General features: G+C 42.7%; 1 protein-coding gene across 1 annotated transcript in view; it reads right to left on the bottom strand.

Moving 5' to 3' along the window:
* Window positions 1-20305, bottom strand: part of LOC122814162 (transcriptional protein SWT1-like) — an 881598-nt gene that overhangs the window by 365157 nt on the left and 496136 nt on the right. Inside the window, exon 7 of the mRNA XM_044086775.1 lies at window positions 16759-16822. Within this exon, the coding sequence (XP_043942710.1) occupies window positions 16759-16822 (64 nt within the window). The remainder of the gene's footprint in view (window positions 1-16758; window positions 16823-20305) is intronic.

Genomic DNA, 20305 nt, shown 5'->3' with positions numbered 1-20305 from the left:
TCTACTGGAGGTGTTTTTGCCCAGAAAGGTTTGGCTTTAGGAGGGCAGAAGACATTATCCGGCTTCCTTGGAACTGGGTTGCAGGTGTCAGGTTCCTGCCAAGACTTTCTCACCACCAACTCTGTCAACATTTCAGCAAGAGGGACCACCTGGTACATGGGAGTCACTCAGGATGCCTCAAACAATACTGCCTTGTCCTAGCAGGGAGGTACAGTGGGACAGGATCCCCTCTGTCGTATGAGCTCAACCCCTTCCATCCTTTGAGTTAACATTCAAAATGACTGACTCTGTTGGTGAGTCCATATACATCCTCTTGTATGCCCTCTTCCTAGATGGTTCAGGGGGTGAGGCTCCTGAGTCCTCAGACAACAGACTCTGTGCTGGGGAAGAATGTCTGAGGTCAAGAGAACAAACTTGATCAAAGGATGCCTTTGCAGAAGTCAGCAAGATAGAGTAAGGATCAAGGGTGAAACAGTAGTCAGTGGGGCCTGAGGATCTGCCTTGCCCCAACAACCCAGAGAGGCACACCAACCTCTAGGGAATCCAAGGACACCTTGCCAGTGGTCAGATCCAACTTACCCCAAACAGAAGTGTGAAAAGGACCACGGGGAATCCTCAGGTCTAGCCGGGCCAACACTGAGGAGGAAATCAGCCTTGAAGCCTTAAAGGAAGATATCCCTGTGGGAAGCAACATAGGTGCTCATCTGAGTACTCTGCTCCAAAACTCTAACAACAGATCCAAAAAGGATGGAAACAGTTGAGTCAGATCCAAAATTTCTGGAGCCTATGAAATATGTAACAAAGGTTCTTGGACCACAGGATCCAAACATGGATCTAAAGGAATCAGTGAGGAAGCCTGGAAAGGGGTAAAGTGGATGGATCCAACTGGTTTTACAGCTGACGGAGTTGCAATGATACAGGCAATCAAACAATATTCCATGAGGATGCAAGTCCAGCACCTTGACAAGCTCTGACAAGGTATTGAAGGTTTGCTTGACATTTATACTGGCATAAGGCATTCAAAAATATTCCTTGTTGATGCAGTCCAGCACTGAAGAGTCAAGTACTGACCAGACATCAACCATCTGCTTGATGTTCAGGTCTTAAGCCACAAACAAACCTGGTGAAAGGTAACCTAATGTCCCACAACCACCATGACCAACAGACTCTGATCAGCTTGTAGGGGAGACCTTGGCTCTGAGTGCCTCCAAACTGTGGCCAGGTGACAAAGTCAGCTCCAGAACAATACTCAAGCTTCCTTTCAAGCACTAACAATTTGAAATGCACTATTTAGGGTGGGAGCCAGAGATGCACTTCTTCTAGCCTATGTAATCTCCCTAAGTAAAAGACAACCATAGGATCAAGCCCTTTATGCTGAAATGTAGCAGAGAACCTGCTGAGTTAAGAAGGTTGTCTTACTAATACACTCTATCAGATCAGTGGCTTGGGCTTCAGATGTGCTGACATGAAGGATGGGTATACCCATTCCTGCCTTGGGAGGTAGGGTGTGGACTTAAGGGCACCTTGCAATTGATCATAGCAAGTGCTGGAGACATAGGGGGAGGATGGAAGTTAATTTAAAAGAGAATAGGTATGAGACACTGTCTGAGTTGCCGGTAAGGCAGGATGATACACCAGTACATCCCAATTACATGTCTGTACCTGGACATCCAATGGGGTGAATGCGGGAGAGGACAAGTTAGGGCAAACAGAGAAAAACACTCTTCAGAAATTATATTATGCTGCACCGGGAGTCTCAATCTCCTCACGTGTCCCCTGTAATGGTCACAGTAGGTCTGGGGATGGGAAATGGAATGCCCAGTAGATCCGGTGGACAAGAACAGGTCCTGGGGGTAGCCAATGATCAGTATCAGGGATTTAAAAAACTTAACCAGTGGAGGGCTATGTTCTGACCTACACTCCAAGTTTTGGTTAGTGTGATGCTGTTCCTTCAGCTACAAAACTTGGTGCTATAACTAAGACCCTCCCACTGACCTCCGAATTAAAAGTTTTCAGAAGAATGCTGTTTCTGATCTCCTCCTTTAAGGATAAAAGCATCACCTAGCTCATCTTCTGTAGGAATATGTCTACGCTTCTGCACTTAGATAAAGCATCAGAGCAGTCAGAGCTGCAGTGGCTCATGAGGAAGCTCACTTTAAATGCTCCTATAAGGTCTCAAAAAATCCTCCATAAGCCCAGACTCAAGGAAGCTTTTGAGGTTTTCTAATGCCTGAGCTACTAGGTAGGACTGTAACTTGAAAACTAGGGGCCCAGACCAATTACAATAATGACTGTACTTCTCACTCAACTATATACATGTCTTTACACAACTTCTGTCTATAACAGCACCCAGGTCATAGCTGAAAATGGTCCCAAGACCAGTCCACCTACCCAATTAACAACGACCAAATACACAAATGAGGTGAACTGTGGGACACATGCCCCAATGAATCAGAGAACTGCAATCTCCTACCACAACTGTCCATAACTCCTGACCCCTTGTGAGGCAGATGGCAGCAAAATTATGAAGTGTCTAGGATGCATTCACTGTACAGAACAGCTCAGAGAAGAGTCAGATTGAAGATTCTCAGAAAAGGCTATCACCCACAAACCTGGGGGCTTGTACAGCGCAAGCGTCTTCCCTGGTGGTCACAACAGCAATATATGGGTGCCTTTGGACTTCCCAGTCATCCCTGGATCCATGGGTGAAATGATCCACTGCTCCTCATTCTTCTTTTCAGAATGCACAGCAAAACATCTAATGGAAGACAGGATATGGGCATTAATCCAATTAGTGCTAGTCTTTATGAGACTTCAGGCATCTCAAAATAGGGAGGTGGAACTTACGGTCTTTGTTCATCTCAGAAAGAAAAACTTCCATATTTTCAGAAAACTCATATGAGCCTGAGAGGATGGAAGCTTCCCACACATACAACAGATATAAGCAGTGTTACATGGGGTGCAGCTGTTGTGCAGTGGAGAGAAACTTGTGACAGTGCCTTCAAAGTCAGACCATATTTCTCAAGGGTACAAAAGCTGTACTCATTACAAATGTTCCCACCAAGCATCAAACATCTGTCAAATGTCTTAGACTTGATGGAAAAGTTATGATGTGGGCAACATGATGGACATGTTCCATCTAGGGCCAGCTGCCTTTGCAGAGCCTGGGGGCCTGTTCTCAGAAAAAGAGACCACAGCCTAGAGATCCCTCAGTACAAGACCAGGCAACTCAACAGCCCTCTCTCCTCGACCAGTATGGAAGACAATCATCTGTGGGCCAGGTAGTGATGGCATCTTGGGATGTGTGCACCCCTGAAAATGGGAGCCAGAAGTGTGGCGCTTTTAGTCCCTTCTTCCTCTACTGAGGCAGATGGCTGACAAAGGCTTGAAACTTCACCAGCTGAAGAAACATTCAGCGCCTATAGAGACTAGAAGGACATTTATGAAAATGACTCATCTTAGAAGAATTATGCCTAGACATACACTCTGCACTTTAAATTTTGGGGAGTGCTCCAGCATATGGCTGCATGTGTGGAGTATCTGCCCACTTATCTTCACATCAGGAGCACTCTCCATTTGATCACGAGGAAAGCCAAATAGTCTTCCCCACTGAAATTGCTGAGTAGCGTGGTTAAACTTACATTTACGGCAGACCATGAAGTACAGTTCTGTATGACATAAGCAGTGCTGCTGCAGGTCTTAATTGGCAATCTAATGTTCAGAGACACTTGGTTGACTTGTACAACTTCTGAATGCAGGGACTTCATGATGATAAAGTACAGTTTTGTACCTACCATAACTGTAGATGTCCGAATAGGAATGCATCTGCAGTCCTTACAAATGGGTTGTCCTGTCGTCAGGCAGCCCTTCGGTCGGCCGGATTCCAAAGTCTGGGTCTGGCCTCGGCTGGTGTCGCACTTCACCCGACGTCATAGCTGCAGCTTTTCGGGTATAAAGGCATCAGCCGACGCCATTTTCCTCAGTGTTTCTTGCCCCAGATGCCAGTTGCCCTCTTGGATAGCTAAATTTTGGATAAATGCCAATGTTTCCAAATAGTAGAAGGCAAACACAAAAAAAAATAAGCATGTATGTACATATATACAAACAAATACACCATAAGAGATCCCCCCCAGCTAGCTATTAGATGGGCAAATACCCTAGGAATACCTCAGAGGGGAAGGAGGGTGGGTAATCCTGACTGCAGATGCATTCCTATTCGGACATCTACATTTATGGTAGGTACAAAACTGTACTATGTCCTTCAAGGATGCATCTGCAGTCCTTACAAATGGGTAGAATACCATAGCCAAACTAGGGGAGGAGGAAGAAGGAATTATGGTGTAGTTAGGATCCCTTGCAAAACAGCAGTGGCGAACCCTGCTCGGGATCTAGAGTATAAAGGTAAGTTATAATGCTTGGCAAAAGTATGCACGGAGGTCCAAGTAGCAGCCTCTATAATGTCCTTGGTAGCCACTCCTCGTAGGAAAGCTGTGGTAGTGGCTGTAGCCCTTGTAGAATGAGGCCTGATGTTCTGTGGAGCTTGCTTTCCATGGTAGGAGTAACAAAATCTGATGCAATTCCCTATCCACTTGGAGATTGTCTGTTTTGAAATTGCTTTTCCTTTCCTTCCTGTTGCATATGCTACCAGAAGCTGGTCAGTTTTTCTATTGCCCTTGGTTCTGTCCAGGTAGTAGCGTAACTGTCTATGTACATCCAAAGTATGCAACAGTCTTTCCCCCCTGTTCTGTGGATTGGGGAAGAATGTAGGTAGGTGGATAGCCTGGTTTAAAGACACTCTGGATACCACCTTAGGCATAAATGTAGGATTTGTTCTCATGGACACTCTGTCTTGATGGAAGATCAGGAAGGGTTGTACTGCCATTAAAGCCTGTAGCTCAGAAACCCTTCTTGCTGAGGTAATTGCCAGCAGGAAAGCAGTCTTCCAGGATAGGTGTTGTAGTTCTGCTGTTGCTGCTGGTTCGAAAGGAGAAAGTGTCAATTTTTCTAGCACAAAGTTCAAGTCCCATGCTGGCAATGATGGTTTCCTAGGAGGTTTTACATTTTTAATTCCTCTCAGAAACTGCCTGAGTAGAGGATGTGAGAAGACAGGGGGATCGAAGCTGTATTCTGCAGAAATAGCTGATGCATGTATCTTGATGGAGGAATAGGACAGGCCTGTATGGAAGAGCTCTGCCAAGTACTCCAGGATGTTGGCTATGTTTACCTTTGACACATCTTTTCCCCTTTCAGTACTCCAAATGTGAAATCTTTTCCATTTTCCTGCATAATTCCTTCTTGTTGAAGGTCTGCGGGCCTCAAGGATAATGTCTTTAACCCTTTGGGATAAATTTGGGTTAGTTGCTCTTATGTAATGTTCCAGGCAGTCAGCTGCAGAGTTTTCAGGTTTGGATGCAGAGTGTTGTAGCCGTTCTGTGTTAACAGCAGTAGGATCAGGGGTAGTGTCCACATTTGTCCCCGAGACATGCTCCTCAGTAATGGGTACCAATGTTGTCTTGGCCAGTCTGGAGCTATCAGAATGATCCTTGGACGTTCCTCTTTGATTTTCAATAGCACCTTGTGCATCAAAGGAAGAGGTGGGAATGCATATGCTGTCAGGCTTTTCCAACTGAAGGATAGAGAGTCCACCTTCCAAGCAAGTGGGTGGTACGTCCTTGTGCAGAATTTCTTGAGCTGGTGATTGAGTGGGGATGCAAATAAATCTATTTGTGGTAGCCCCATTTCCTTGTGATGGTCTTGAAGATGTCCGGTGTAGCATCCATTCGTGAGCATCCGTGGTAGTTCTGCTTAATATGTCTGCTAGGATGTTTTCTTTTCCGGTACAAAAATTGCTTGTAACTGAATGTTGTAGCTCAGAGCCATATTCCATAGGTCCAGTGCCATCCGGCATAGAGGGTATGAATGTGTGCCTCCCTGTTTGTTGATGTACCACATGACTGTGGTGTTGTCTGTCCTTATCATCAACTGCCCTTCTTGGAGGAATGGTCTGAAATTCTGGATTGCCAGTTTTACTGCCAGCATTTCCTTTAGATTTATGTGCAGGTGCAGCTGATCTTGAGTCCATAAGCCTTGTATGCACTTGTCCAGCATGTGGGCCCCCCAACCGAGGTCTGAGGCGTCTGTTGTGATGGTTTGGCTTGGTTGAATGCTGTAGAAGGGCAAACCTGTGTTTGACTGACATGCCTGAGCCCACCATAGGAAGTCTTGTTTCAGGCATGGGATTAGTGGTATTTTGGCTTCTAGGCTGTGCCTGTGTTGAGACCATAAATTCTTCAGGTACCACTGTAGCTTTCTCATATGCAGTCTGGCATGAGGGACCAGGATTATGCAGGATGCCATGAAGCCCAGGGCTTGCAGTACTTTTCTTGCTGTTAGTTGGTTCTGCTTTGTTAATGCCAAGAAGTAGAGAGGAAGCTGTTCTTGTTTTTCTGCAGTTAGGAATGCCATCTGTTTTGTTGTGTCCAATTCTGCACCTAAGAAGGTTATTCTTTGGGATGGTATCAGCCTTGACTTTTTTATATTGACTGTATATCCCAGGGCTTGCAGCAAGTAAATGACTCTTTGTAAGTCTTCTGTTAGCTTGTTTCTGTTGTCCGCTTGTATCAGGCAGTCGTCCAGGTATGGATAAATTTGGATTCCCTGAAGCCTGCAATGAGCAATTACTGATGCCAGGCATTTCGTGAACACTCTGGGCACAGTAGATAAGCCAAAGGGCAATGCTGAGAATTGATAATGCTCTGATCCTGCAAGAAATCTGAGGTATCTTCTGCAATTTGGTCGTATGGGGATGTGCAGGTATGCCTCCTTGAGATCTAGAGTCACCAGCCAAGACTCCTTGCCCAGCATGGGAAGAAGCTGCTGTAGGGTCAGCATTTTGAATTTTGGAACAATGAGGAATGTGTTTAAAGCGGACAGGTCGAGAATAGGCCTCCAATTTTTCTCTTTTCTTGGTACCAGGAAGAGTCTGGAGTAGAATCCCTTTCCTTGTTCCATAGATGGTACCTTTTCCACAGCTCTCATTTTTGCTAATTGAGCTATTTGTTTTAGAGCTTCTGTCTTCTGATTTGGTGGTAGGTTTGGCATTCCTCTTTTTCCTGGTAAAGTATGGAAATGAAACCTGTAGCCTTGGTCTATAGTTTGCAAAATCCACTGGTCTCTTGTGATGCAGTGCCAGTTTTTTGAAAATAAGGCTAGCTTTCCGCCTAAGGGTGCTATCTGTTCCCTGGTAGGCGGTGCCAGAGCCAAGTCACTGTGATTGTCCTGTTGCAGTGGTAGTAGTTGTATCTGTGCCTCGCTGGTTGTTACCCTGCCACTGGCGTCCCCTGTAGGCACCACCTCTGGATTGATTTCTGCCTCTTGAACGCCTATTCCTGCCTCTCTGTGCTTTAGAGGAGTCTGGGAAGGACCAATTTTTGGAAGGCCAGTTCCTGCCAAACCTTGGAGGCTGAACCTGTAAGAAATCTTTCACTGTTTGTACAGATTTTGCCTTCTCTTCCATTTTCTTCAGTACCTGCTGAGCAGGAGAACCAAATAAATTGACCTTATCCATAGGAGCATCTAATAGTTTTGCTTTAACATGATCCGGCAAGACCTGTTCTTTCAACCATGCATGCCTTCTGATACCTGTGCCAGTCATGGCTGATCTAAAGGAAGCCTCCAGTGCATCATAGCCGCATTTTAAAGAATGGTTACTAACCTGCTGAATGTTATGCACCATTTCTAGAACATATTTCTTATCTAAAGAGTCATCAGAGGACAGTTTCTTAGTTAACTGATCAAGCATAAACTCCTGGTATTGGATCATATGAAACTGACAGTTCAATGCCCTAGCTGACAGAGTAGCAGAGGTGTATACTTTTTTACCCCATCTCTCTAAGGACCTGGACTCCCTTTCAGAGGGGAGGGGATTTTTAACAGAGGTAGATGCTACTGCTTTAGGCCCCTGGGAGATAGTCTCGGGATCTGCAAAAGGAGCCTTGTATAAATGGTGATGTGTGTCCGGGACCCTGTAGAACCAATCGGGCTTAGCAGGGGCTGGAGGTAAAGTATCAGGAGCAGTACAAGCATCATAGGTTCATAGGTTCATACTAGGCTATCTGCCCAAGGGCATTTACAAGCCTAGCCCATAGTTTTGTGGCTTACGCCACCCCTTTAGTATGGGGAACTATACCCATTATTTTGCTGTGCCTCTGTTGAGCAGTGACACTGAGGTAATCCCTGGAGTATATCTGCGATCTCCCATCCATTGGTCAAGATTTCTCTTGAACAAGGCCAGCGAGGTGCTCTGCCTCACATATACCGGGATTTTATTCCACAGCATAGGGAGTCTTTGGGTGATGAATCTATCCCTCCAGCACGTCCTATTAATAGCCGTGTCGAGGTTTAAGTCTCCCGCCCTTGTGGCTCTGACGGATCTAGATTTTTTGAGGTGAAGCATATTCATCAAATCTGGGTTTGACATGGCCTTGTATGTTAGGCAAAGGTCACCTCTGAGCAAGCGGTGGCGACTGAATAGAGCTGGAGTTCTTTCAGTCGGGCAGCATAGGACAGATGATTGAGACCCTTTATCCTTTTGGTGAGGAACTTTTGTGGCCTCTCCAGCTGCTGCAAGTGTCGGGTCAGATACATTCCGAATGGGGCATTGTACTCAATCATTGGTCTGATGAGTGATGAGTATAGGGAGACTATGACCTCCCTTGATCTAGATGAGAATCCCTTCATGATAAGGTGGGCAATGTAGAAGGTCTTCCTAACTACTTTAGCTACATGGGTGTCGAATGACAGACTACTATCAACCTGGGTCCCCAGGTCCCTGATAACTTCTTCTGTGCTCAGTGGATTGCCACCTATTTGGTAGCTAGGGGTAACCTTGTTTTTCCCGAAGGGTATGACTATGCATTTTTGGCATTTAACTTTAGGCCATGGCTCTGGCACCAGTTATCCGTTTCTGTGAGACCCTTCTGAAGGATATCTGTGTCAGATGTGTTTTCTACTATGGCGCCCAGTTTGCAGTCATCTGCAAACTTTGTCAGCCATAACCCTCCTGTGTTTGCTTGTACTTCAGAAAAGTAGATGCCAAACAAGAGTGGGCCCAGGACTGAGCCCTGTGGTACACCACTTGTGACAGGCTTTGAGTCTGACATGGCGCCAGCAACTCTGACCCTGTGGGTTCTGTCACTCAGCCAGTTTGCAACCCATCTTGTGATGTATGGGTTAACATTTAAGCTGATGAGTTTTCAATGATACCCGAGTGGGGTATTGTATCGAAGGCCTTCGCCAGATCGAGGTAGGCTGTATGGACTGCCTTTCCCTCATCAATGGCTTTGGTGACTGTTTGAAAAAGTCAACCAAGTTTAGAAGGCATGATCTGCCTTTGACAAAGCCAAACTGGGATGGATCCAAAGTCTGCAAATTCCCTATGTCTTTATTTATGAGGTCCATTATGATCCTCTCCATGGCTTTGCAGATAAGGCTTGTCAAGCTAATGGGCGGTAATTTCCAGGGTCGGTGGAGGCACCGCCTTTGTGAAGTGGGACCACAGTTGCAGTGCGCCACTCCTGGGTATGTATCCAGAGGTAAGACTATGATTAAACAGCTGTCCTAGCTGTGGGTTTAATTCCTCATTGAGTTCGTGGAGCACACAGCCGGGGACACCATCAGGTCCCATGGATGCTGTGTTTTTGCTTTGGAGAGAGCAGTTCTCACTTGGGCGTTGGAGATGTTTGGGGGCTGCAATCGCTTGGTATAGATATCTCTCCTTTTGGGGAGTAGTTTGCACTGAACCTGTCAGCCAGTATGTTGGCAATGTCTGTAGGATCAGTAATCTTCACATCATTTTGAACTAGTTCTGAGCATATCTGGGAGTTTCCTCCCAGGTTTCTAACATAGCTAAAGAAGGCCTTATGATTGTCTTTTGAGTCTTTAGCTATTTTTCTCTCAAAATTTGCTTTGGATGATTTTATGAGAGCTCTTAGTTTTTACTTATAGTGATCAAGGGTGTCTTGCCTTTTAAGGATTTTGCTCTATCTTGTAGTAGCTTCCTCCTTTTGTTGTAGAGTTTGTTTATGGCTGGGGTCCACCAGACTGGACGCTTGCCTTTGGTACAAAGAGTCTTTGTTTTGCTTGGGATTGCCTTATCCATGCAGTCCTGCAGGTGCTGGTAGAAGGCATTTGTAAGTGATTCAGCGGCTTGAGTACTGTTTTCCATGGCTCGGGGCCTTAAAGGAGACCACACTAGTCTTTAGAAGTGTGAAGTCGGCTTTCAGAAGTTCTTTACTGTGGTCTTTTTATTTCAGGTGGGGTGGGATGAGGACCTCCAGCGAGATTAGTTTGTGATCTGATCTCACCAGTGAGTGGTATACTTCTGGTGTTGAACATTGTGCTCCCATGTTCGTGATGATGAGATCAAGTATGTTTTCTCCTCTTGTGGGGATGGTGACTAGTTGTTCCATGGCATTTGAGTTTATGAATTCCAGGAACTTTTGGGCTAGGGTGTTTGGGCTTGAGTAGTGTTCCCAGTCTATATTAGGGTAATTGAAGTCACCTAGTATGATGGTGTTTGGTGATACATTTATCCCCTCTAGTGTTTTCAGGAAGGCCATGTGAGGTTCCTGAGTTTGTGAGGGTGGCCTGTAACATGCTACAATTTGCAGAGCAGTCTTGCCTATGGTTAATTGCACCTGGATGGTCTCCGATGCATCGTGCGTTGCCACCAGTCTTGAGGTGTGGGTGTCTTTGATGAATATGGATACCCCCCCTCCTTTCTTGGTATTGTCCGGATTTTGGGGCCGGAACGCATGATAAGAGGTAAAACCTGATAGTGCTGGGGTGCTCTCAGAAGCCTTGAACCAGGTTTCTGTCACTGCACAGACATCGATGTTCTCCATACTGAGAAGGGCCTCGAGTGCGTGCATTTTGAGATTTAGACTTCTGGCATTCAGCAGCATTACCCTTAGTTTTTTTCCTTTTGTGTGTTCTAGGGTGGTAGGTTTAGAATTTGAGCCTTGCCTAAAAAGGCACTATGGGGGTGGCAAGAGCCTTTGCCAATATCCGAATCCCAGGGTGACAGGTGCAAGCCGTCCCTTGCGAAGCAGCGTGGCTTGTCCAGCATGTCATCCCAGGCAGACAGACATTGGATCCCCTTTGAATGACACCAGAGTTTAAGCCAATTGTTAAAGCTGATCATCTTATCTCTGTATTGTGGCATCATTCTTGGTGAAGGTAGGATACTGCTCAAGGTCAGGGTCATACCTGCCTGGGCTACATAATCAGAGAGCTCCTCAATGTCTCTTTTCATGTAGTCCAAGGAGGTGCGTCTCGGGTCGTTTACACCAGCGTGGACAATGACTGAGTCGTATTTGTACCTGCTGTTGAGAGACCTGAGTGCTTGCGTTATGTGGCGGATTCTAGCACCCGACAGGCAGCTTACTGTGACCTTCTCCTTACTCAGTCTGGTGGCGGGACGTCAGTGTGTCTGACTATGGAGTCACCAATGACTAGTGTGTCTGGCATTGTGTTTGGCCTTAAGGGCTGTGACTGTTTGACACTCTGACTGTGAGGTCTATGTGTTGCAGGTGTTGTGTTCTGAGGTGGTGGTTGTTTGGGTGTCTGCTTTGGTGGCCTCTGCTGTTTTGGTAGATTTTTGATCAGAGCCCGAGTATGTCTTTGTGTGTTTATGTGTATGATTTGAGGTTGTGATGGTACTATGTGAGACTGGGTCTATAGTGTGTGTGGTAACCTTCTCCTCCTGACTGGTCTTGCCAGTCCTATGTTGAGAGAGCTCAGCCTCCAGTTTGGCCGTATAGTTGCATCTCTCGCATGTATTTGTGTTTTGTGGGAGGAGGAGAGGGTTGTCTGTGTACATGAGGCAATTGTAACATTGCCTCAATATTCCCAGGTTCACCAGCTGAGCAGGAGAGGACACTAGCAACTGATCCCTCGACATGCTAGAAGGACTAGACAAAAAAACTTTAAAAGAGATTCCGGGGGATGTGGGTGACCGAGAAATGGGGGTTTGCCTTTTTGGGGTGCTATCTATAAGAGTGCCGTATCAAGGTAATAAGTACTCTAGGAGCAGGTGCTAGGTTTAACAGATAGAGAAAAGTCTACTTGGAGTCAAGTAGAGATGATCTTTTTAGGTATTAGAGAACGTGCTAGTAACAGGGATGCTTAAAGGTAAGATTGAAACGAATGCACTCTGCAGTGTGCACTAGAGAAGTTAGATATGAAAGTAGGTAACTTGAGTTTTACCTGTTTAAAAAGTTAAGGTTTAGTGGAGAGTTACTATTTTTAAAACAGCAAGATGGACTGAAAGGGGTGGTTACTTTTGTATTTTGGTACTATGAAATACTGTAGGATGGCCAATAAATTTAAATAATTGAAGGGGTGGGATTTCAAAAGTGATGGTTTTGTGATTACTCACATAAGCCAGTGAAAGTAGAGAGAAATGAGATATATGGTCAGATTAACATAAGAGGCGGGCAACTAGAAAGATAGTGGTATTTAACAAGACAACTTAAATGGGTGGGAGGGAGGAAAAAAATTCTGCCTGACTCAGAACAGAGAGAGCTGTGGTCTCTTTTGAAGTTTTAATATGCTGTTAAAACAGAATGCAAGATAAAGAAAACAAACTACAGTATTCAAAATATAGAAAGGCAATACAGAAATACAAAAAATAACAGCAAACTAACCTTTCCTTCACAGCAAAGTGTAGCAGAGTCTGGATGAGCCTTTCTGGTAAATAAAGGCTGGTAAATAAATGCATCATCTACAACAGAAAGCACTGGAGGTATAGCTAAAGGCCTATGTTGTGGTAAATGCAAAAAGGTCCTAAGCCTTTTCCTTGAATCTGAGAAATCTTGTCCCTGCCATTGAAATTGTTCCCTCATGGCATGTAAGGTTTCCCCAAAGGAAAATTCCTCAGGTGGAGAGGCAGAAGGAATCGACTCCTCAGCATCAGAGTCTTCATAAGGAGAAAAAGGAGCCTCTGGATGGTCTGTATTGTCTGAATCATCAGAAGAATCATCTGAGGACACTGGCTCAGGGGGCTCTGCTCTAGGTCTTTTTTCTGGAGGTGGTTGAGAGGCCCTGTCTGGATGAGGTTGGGATCCCCTTATTAAAGAGATGAGATCCTCTGCCAGAGAAAGCATTTGGGAACTGGAGCTGGGCCTGTGAGAGGGGGGCTTAACAGGCACAGACTTAGGGGTTTTGGCTGCTTTAGCCCTGGCAAAGGCCTTGATGGACATGGCTGCAGGAGGCCTAGCAGCACCACGTGCAGGGGTTGAACCATCCAGGGCAATGGTGTCCGACAACTCCTGTGAAACCACAGCAGCAGGTAGGATTTCAGAGGCCGATTCTACCAGGTTAGAAGAGGCCTCGTAGAAACATGGATTGGCTGAAGTTAGAACTGCTTGCTCGGTTTCGCGAAACCGAGACACTCGCGTTTGCTTAACAGCGGTTTCGGCGAAACCGCGGACGCGATGTCGGTCCTTTTCTTTGCGTTTCTTAGCAACTTGTGAAGTCGGAGGATCCGGCGGCATAATGTCTGAAATCAGAGCGAAAAACTGTTCAGCAAACTCCGACCGGCGTCTAAGCGTCCGTCGGTTGAAAGAAGCACAGGCTAAACAAGCTGCTACGTGCGTGGTCTGGGCCTAGACAAGGTAAGCAGTAAGAGTGGAAATCTTTATGAGGTATTTGTTTCCCACAAGTTAAACAGTTATTCACTTTTCTGACATCGGCTGAGGCAAGAAAGAGTCCCCAGCGGGTACTTAGCTTTAGAAGTCTTGTAGTATTCGGTAGTAGTAATCTCTGGATCTGACCGACCGGCACTTGCGAACAGCTTCTGCTTCGGCGCCACGCAAGAAAGACTGGAGAAGATGGCATCGGCTGATGCCTTTATACCCGAAAAGCTGCAGCTATGACGTCGGGTGAAGTGCGACACCAGCCGAGGCCAGACCCAGACTTTGGAATCCGGCCGACCGAAGGGCTGCCTGACGACAGGACAACCCATTTGTAAGGACTGCAGATGCATCCTTGAAGGACATCTACAACTGTGATATATGCAGTGCAACCAACAAAAAATGGCAATCAATGGAAAATGACACCCTTAGGAGCCTGGCATGTGACATCATGGCACGCAGTTGAAAAAAGTATTCTTGTCCCCAAGAATGACACCTTTTTGAAATCTGCTAAATTGTCACTGGACGAAAGAATGAACCTAACCAAGAAATCATCAACTCTGAAATTAAATAATACAGTTATTTAAATATTAAAAGGAAGTCAACGGATGCTTTCAGGTAAACTGCTTCACTCTTTGACCCACATATGTTAAGTGTGCAGGTTACATTTATTAGTCTGTTTGTGCAGAGAGGGTATGTTCCACTCAGTTTGTAAATAAAGCCCATCTTAACAGAAGTACCTCTCTGAGTGATAGGTACCTATTATCCAAACCAAATGCAGTCCACATGGCACTTTGCCAGTGTTGCTGCTGTTTAGAGGACTAGAAAAAAATAAACAACTGGTTTTAATTAAAACAAATATATACATACAGAAATGGAGTAGGCAGTTACTGGGTAAAAGCCCCAAATGATTATAGCTAAGTGATGTTTTGGGCCTTATGGTGCAAAGGTTCTGCTTTTAAAGAATACATCCAGACCTGTGCAAAAACACACAATTAGCATTTTATCAACAGCTACTGCCTAGTTACACACTTGAGGAAAAGTAACTCTGCATTGAAGTCAGAGCCATAAAAAATATAAAAGGATGCTAATATTTCTGAAAAAGAGATATGTGAACTAATTAAGGCTGGCGTGGTCTCACGCTGAGCTTCAGTTGGTTCAATTCCCAACTCTTGTTGCATTTCCTGCAGAATTTAAATATCCTCCTGGTATTCCCATGGGCTTCTTCTGGGTGGTCTGATTTTGTCCTACCGCCGAAAGACATGCAATAGGTGAAATGCCATTTTAAAAAATACCCATAGGTGTGCGTGTAGTGTGTCAATCAGAATGCATGCATTCTGTAAAGGATCAGTGTTGAGAAAGCATTTAATGCCTTCAGCCCACTGGTACAGGAATAGTCTCCAGGAACCCCGCTACCCACTCAAACGACAAAGCATGTTACCAGCAAATGAATTAATCAATATGGACTAAGCATGGGTTCTGATGCTTACTATGTACATCAACTTTAAGATGTTATTTCTACTACATGTAGATGTCCAAATTCAAAAAAATCCTAGTTTCAGACAATGTTAACTGTACCAATCACTCTGTGAATATCAGCAGACTTCAATTCTTATTCTTTGACAACAAGTTCAAGTGCAATGTATATAAATGCCACCCAAGAATCAGGAAACAATATTGCTGGTGGCCATAATCCAAACTAAATTTACAGCATTACAAAGCTGTACTACAGCCAAGCATTCTAATGTCTAACCCATGCTTCCATTTCTTTCTAATCAAAGTGCTGAGCATGCAAATTATTCACGTCTGACCACCTTAGATGCTATTACTGCACACTCAGCCCTTCCTCCCCAAATGATTTGTACCAGCTAACTGAACATACGGTATATAAAGGAAAATACTTTGTATATCTAGCTGACAAAACAAAACGGACAGCTTTCACAAATACTATAATTTCTCCTTTGAGTGAGATGTTAAACTAAAAAAAGAGTAGGAGAAGTTCCCCAATTACTTGGCCAAATTTCACCAAGTAGCATCATAAGGCCACTAGCCTAATGGGACTAACCCAGTCAACAAAGGTAAAATAAACTAAAACAATGTATATTTTTGGGGAAAGGGGCAACAAGCCCGTCTGCGTCCTCAAATCCACTCACCTCAACTAATTCTGACTTTGGGCAGCCCTGAAGCTACAGGAAAAGTGCATCCCTCCCAAAGTTCCATGATGCCAAAATCAGTACTGCAGCACTGTATAAATACAATGGACTTGACTACAGTCAGTTGACTATTTGAGTCTCGATGTTACTGGACTCAGTGAAACAGCAGGGTCTCATCCTCACATATCCACAATGCTCCCTTAAAGAGAAAGGCCAACATAAACCTCTGTTTTCTGACACCACTGAAGACACAAACATGTAAGATAGCATCATGCAACACTGAAATCCCAATACAAGAAGCTAATGCCTGCATTATTCACCAGAACATGGGTGGCACATTTAAGATGAATGAGACTTCTGTGACTTTATTTCTTCTCAGTATCTTGAACGACTGGAATAAACATTTACAAAACATGAACAACTCCAAATCCAAATGAAAATAGTACCACAGACAAAGGAAAATAGCCGGCTCATTGAAAGATCCAAAAGCTGGTTTAGCACATACAGCAAAACATGGACAGTTCTCTGAGAGAGAAGATAATGATTTTTCAGCCAAGTATTGTTCAATGCAAAACAACTTGCAGTAGGTACAGTACTAGTGTGGAATAACTTTAAGTGACTACTTTTTTACTTGCGAGTTATCTGTTTAAACTTCACTATCTGAGGAGCAGAAGAAACAACGAAAGGAAAAAAAGTCGATTACGCTTAACTGAGGTCCCAATCTCTCAAAATGTCATCTGTTCATGTGCTGAAACAAACAAAAGCAGAAATAGATTCCAAGTAGGCCTGGAGTGCCAGGCTTCTAACACATGGACAGTGTCACATTCAAGCATAAACTGTACGTTAGGCATCAAACAAGGACATAAACTAGCAAAAAGCAAAATGTTAAAAAAAACGTATCTGCTTCTTACCTCTTGATTTAAAAAATTGTACAGGCTTCCAATGCTTTCCAAAGGGCAGTTTGGTGACAGAATGCTAGAAAAGACAGCAGAAAAATATAAAAATCAATCCACAAAGCATGACAACTATGTTGCTAGATAAAACAATGCTACGCTAAAGTTATTGAAGTACAAAGTGGCATTACCGCTGATAAGGAAATGTCCTCCCATTGCACTGCATTAGATTTTTGGAATTAAAACTCTCATGTGCTACTAAAACCACGACACATCTGCCATGTATATGTATTTAAATTTGAATAGCCTGATAATACTTAAAACAATGTGTTTGTGTGTGTGTGTGTGATCTATATTAGAACATCGAATGTTCTAAATAGCGAACACTGACATGAGTGAAAATGCAGGACCTCAACATTTTTTTTTTTTTTATCGCAGTACAGTTAAGATCAGAATATTTGCCCTTTCCTCACTGTAGTGTGATCTTGGAGTTGGGGGGGGGGGCATTTATTGGTGCTTGTTTCAAATGTTTTTTTTTGGGATTTTTAAAGGAAAAGGAACTTGAAAGAGGGAAGTGAAATATAAAAAATGGAAAGGACTAACATAAATGGAGTGGTTGTGAATGTGAACAGTATTTAAAATGAAGTGAGAAGGTTATTAGTGTACAGAGCGTGTCACGGTGTAAGATGCAGATATGATTAGAGGACACACAACTTCTGAGGGAAGAACAAAAATTATAAGACTAGGGGAAAAACAAATAGAATTCTGGTAAAGACGTGCGGGAAGAACAAAGAACTCATTAAGGAAACGTGTTTCAGTTGGAAGTCCATGAAGGATGATGCTATGTGATGTGAGAATATGTGAGAAACCAATACCAGTAACGGTGGTATATGCATACACATTGATGTGGAAAAGTGCAAGCACGTCTGAGGAAATGAAACTATTAATTAGCACAGACATAATTGTGAGTTTAGTTGTAACCTACAAAATGATAGGAGTATATAAGGAAGTAATGAAGTATAGAATATTTCATTTAGGAATACAGATGTATTATACATATGTCAGAGGAAATATTATGACAGAAACTGATTACACAGTGATGTCAGCAGAGTTGCATGAGACACAAGGATGAAGAAAAATACAAATTTTACTAACCATCTTTCAATATGGGCAATAATACAGGACAATGAAGAGATAACAGAATGAAAGGGTTTAAAGGGTTAACAGAAGATATATGTAAGACAAAAGGGCCAAGAAGTGAATGTCAAATGTTATGGTAGGAACACATCTCAATGAGGGATTTTTATGAAACATGGTCACAGTGGTGGATCAAGTATAAAGAAAAATATGAGAGTACACATAAACACACACACATGCAAATATATGATTGCTATACAAATTATCACTGTAGACATTTTCTCGCATGTTGAAAAAGTGGTGTTTTCCATCGCTAGTACACTAAGTTGAATTATGTAATGGTTGAAGTTTATTATATCACCTGTTACATAATTCAAAGATCTTTGCCATTTTTTTCGAGTTTCTGTGACCCTGGAGTTAGTATATTTAATTTCTGGGGGGTGTGCGGTGAAGTCCCCCCAACATAAAAGTCTGTTTTTTGTTTTATTTTTCATAATTTTAAATGTAATCTATTGGTTTACATTTGTGATTACTTTTTGCAATGATTTTAATGGCGATTAATGGTAATCATCGGTGCGTTTGTTCAATGTTTCGTGTTTCGATCAAACTCAGTTCATTATAAATTACTACTATTAATCGATTCATGGAAATGTCAATGTGGTTTACGTTGTTGTGTTGACAAAAACAAGTCAACACATAAAAGTGGGACCAATCTTCAGAAAAAGCAAATAAAACAAAAGTTTTTTTGTAGGGGATCCCCCTGCATGCCCATTTAAAAGCTGCTCCCCCCATACCACCTGCTAAGTACACATACTAACTCCGAGACTGCACAATCCCTGGGGAAAGGGCATACCTCCCTCCTCCAGAGGCTGTCAATCTCGCACAGCTGTCAATCATTTACATATTTCTACCAACATGAGTCAATAATACAAAGGTCAAACATTTAAATTTAGGCTTACTCTGGCCATCCCATAGATAGATTGATAGATAGATAGATATAAAGAAAGACAGATGCAAGAAACAAAAACAAACATAGCAAAGGTATGCAGAAATATGAAGGAATACAAGAAAAATGTAAGAATGAAAGTGAAAAACAGACATTTATGAAAATAATAAAAAATGAAAACAATATTAAGGCAAAACTATTTCCTAAAAGGAAGTAAACTTTTTTTTTGGAAAGTATGTAAAATATGAGACGAAAATGAATAATTTACAGAAAAAAAAGTAAACAATTTACAGGCAGGAAGAAATTAATATTACTAAAAGTTTTATAAAGAAATGCATAAAAGAAGTAAAGGAAAAGCTGATAAAAAATGGAAAAGTAGCAAAAAAAAAAAAAAAGAATAAAAGATGAGCAAATGAAGTGCTTAGAAAGAGAAACAGTTGAAAGACAGGTGAATAAAGTATTAAAAGAAATGACTACAGTATGTATTGCCAGGCCAGCTGGAATAAGTTTGTTTTCTATAAACATATGGGACACATGAAGGAGTTAGTTTTTTTAAGTGATGAACAAATGGATGGAAGATGGCTTAAGAGATTAAGAATTATGTGATGGAGTTAGGAAAGTGAGAGGACAGATGTTAAGAAGTGCAGGCCAATTAAATTAAAAAATATGGACTGTAAGTTGTTCATGAAAATTCTGCAGAAGAGGTTTAGTACAGCATTAAATGATGAGATGAAAGAAGGTATGTACAGTACATTAGGGTAGGGAAGTACAACCGACATTAACTTTCTAAACAGGTAACAGCATAAAAACAGGGGGAAATGAAACTAGGTTGCATGTACATGGTGTTGCAAAATGATCCAATAGTACAGACCGAGGGCAATATGAAGAAGTTGTACAAGTAACAAAAACAGTTTTAAAGTCAGTGTATAAAGTAATGGTGAATGGAGGAACAGCTGATGGTGTTAGGCAAGGATGCCCAGTGAATGGGGTTGTATTTACCAACATGATAACTGCAGATGTAGCAAACTGACAAGGACATTTAATAGAAGCTCAATATGAAATACTTTTTACTAAATCATCACATTTTCATTTGTAACACAGTTATATGCACACTAAACAGAAAAGAAAAACTGAAATAAGTTTCTATTTTTACTGTCAAGCAGTATACATATATATTTTTAAACAATTTTCATCCACTCCAACATTATATAAACTACTCTATCCCTTAAACATCACGCCCCCTCCTGAACATGATTCTGAATATACTGTTCACACAAATTCCATTTATTTCTATGAAATTTGCCTATTTCCTTTAGAAATTCTGAAGTTCCCACCTACATTTCTTTTTTGTCTCCTTTCAGTACTTCAGTTCTAACTAGTTTAGATATTAATTTCCATTTTCCAGAAACTGATTTTTTGGAAGCCAAGGTGTCTAGGCAATTAAGATCCTATATTCCTGCTTAAAATAGTAATTTCCTTTGT

Source organism: Protopterus annectens, chromosome 10.part0, assembly GCF_019279795.1.
Source record: "Protopterus annectens isolate FY-2018-M chromosome 10.part0, PAN1.0, whole genome shotgun sequence".
Taxonomy (NCBI): domain Eukaryota; kingdom Metazoa; phylum Chordata; order Ceratodontiformes; family Protopteridae; genus Protopterus; species Protopterus annectens.
This window is presented reverse-complemented; position numbering and strand designations above follow the sequence as displayed.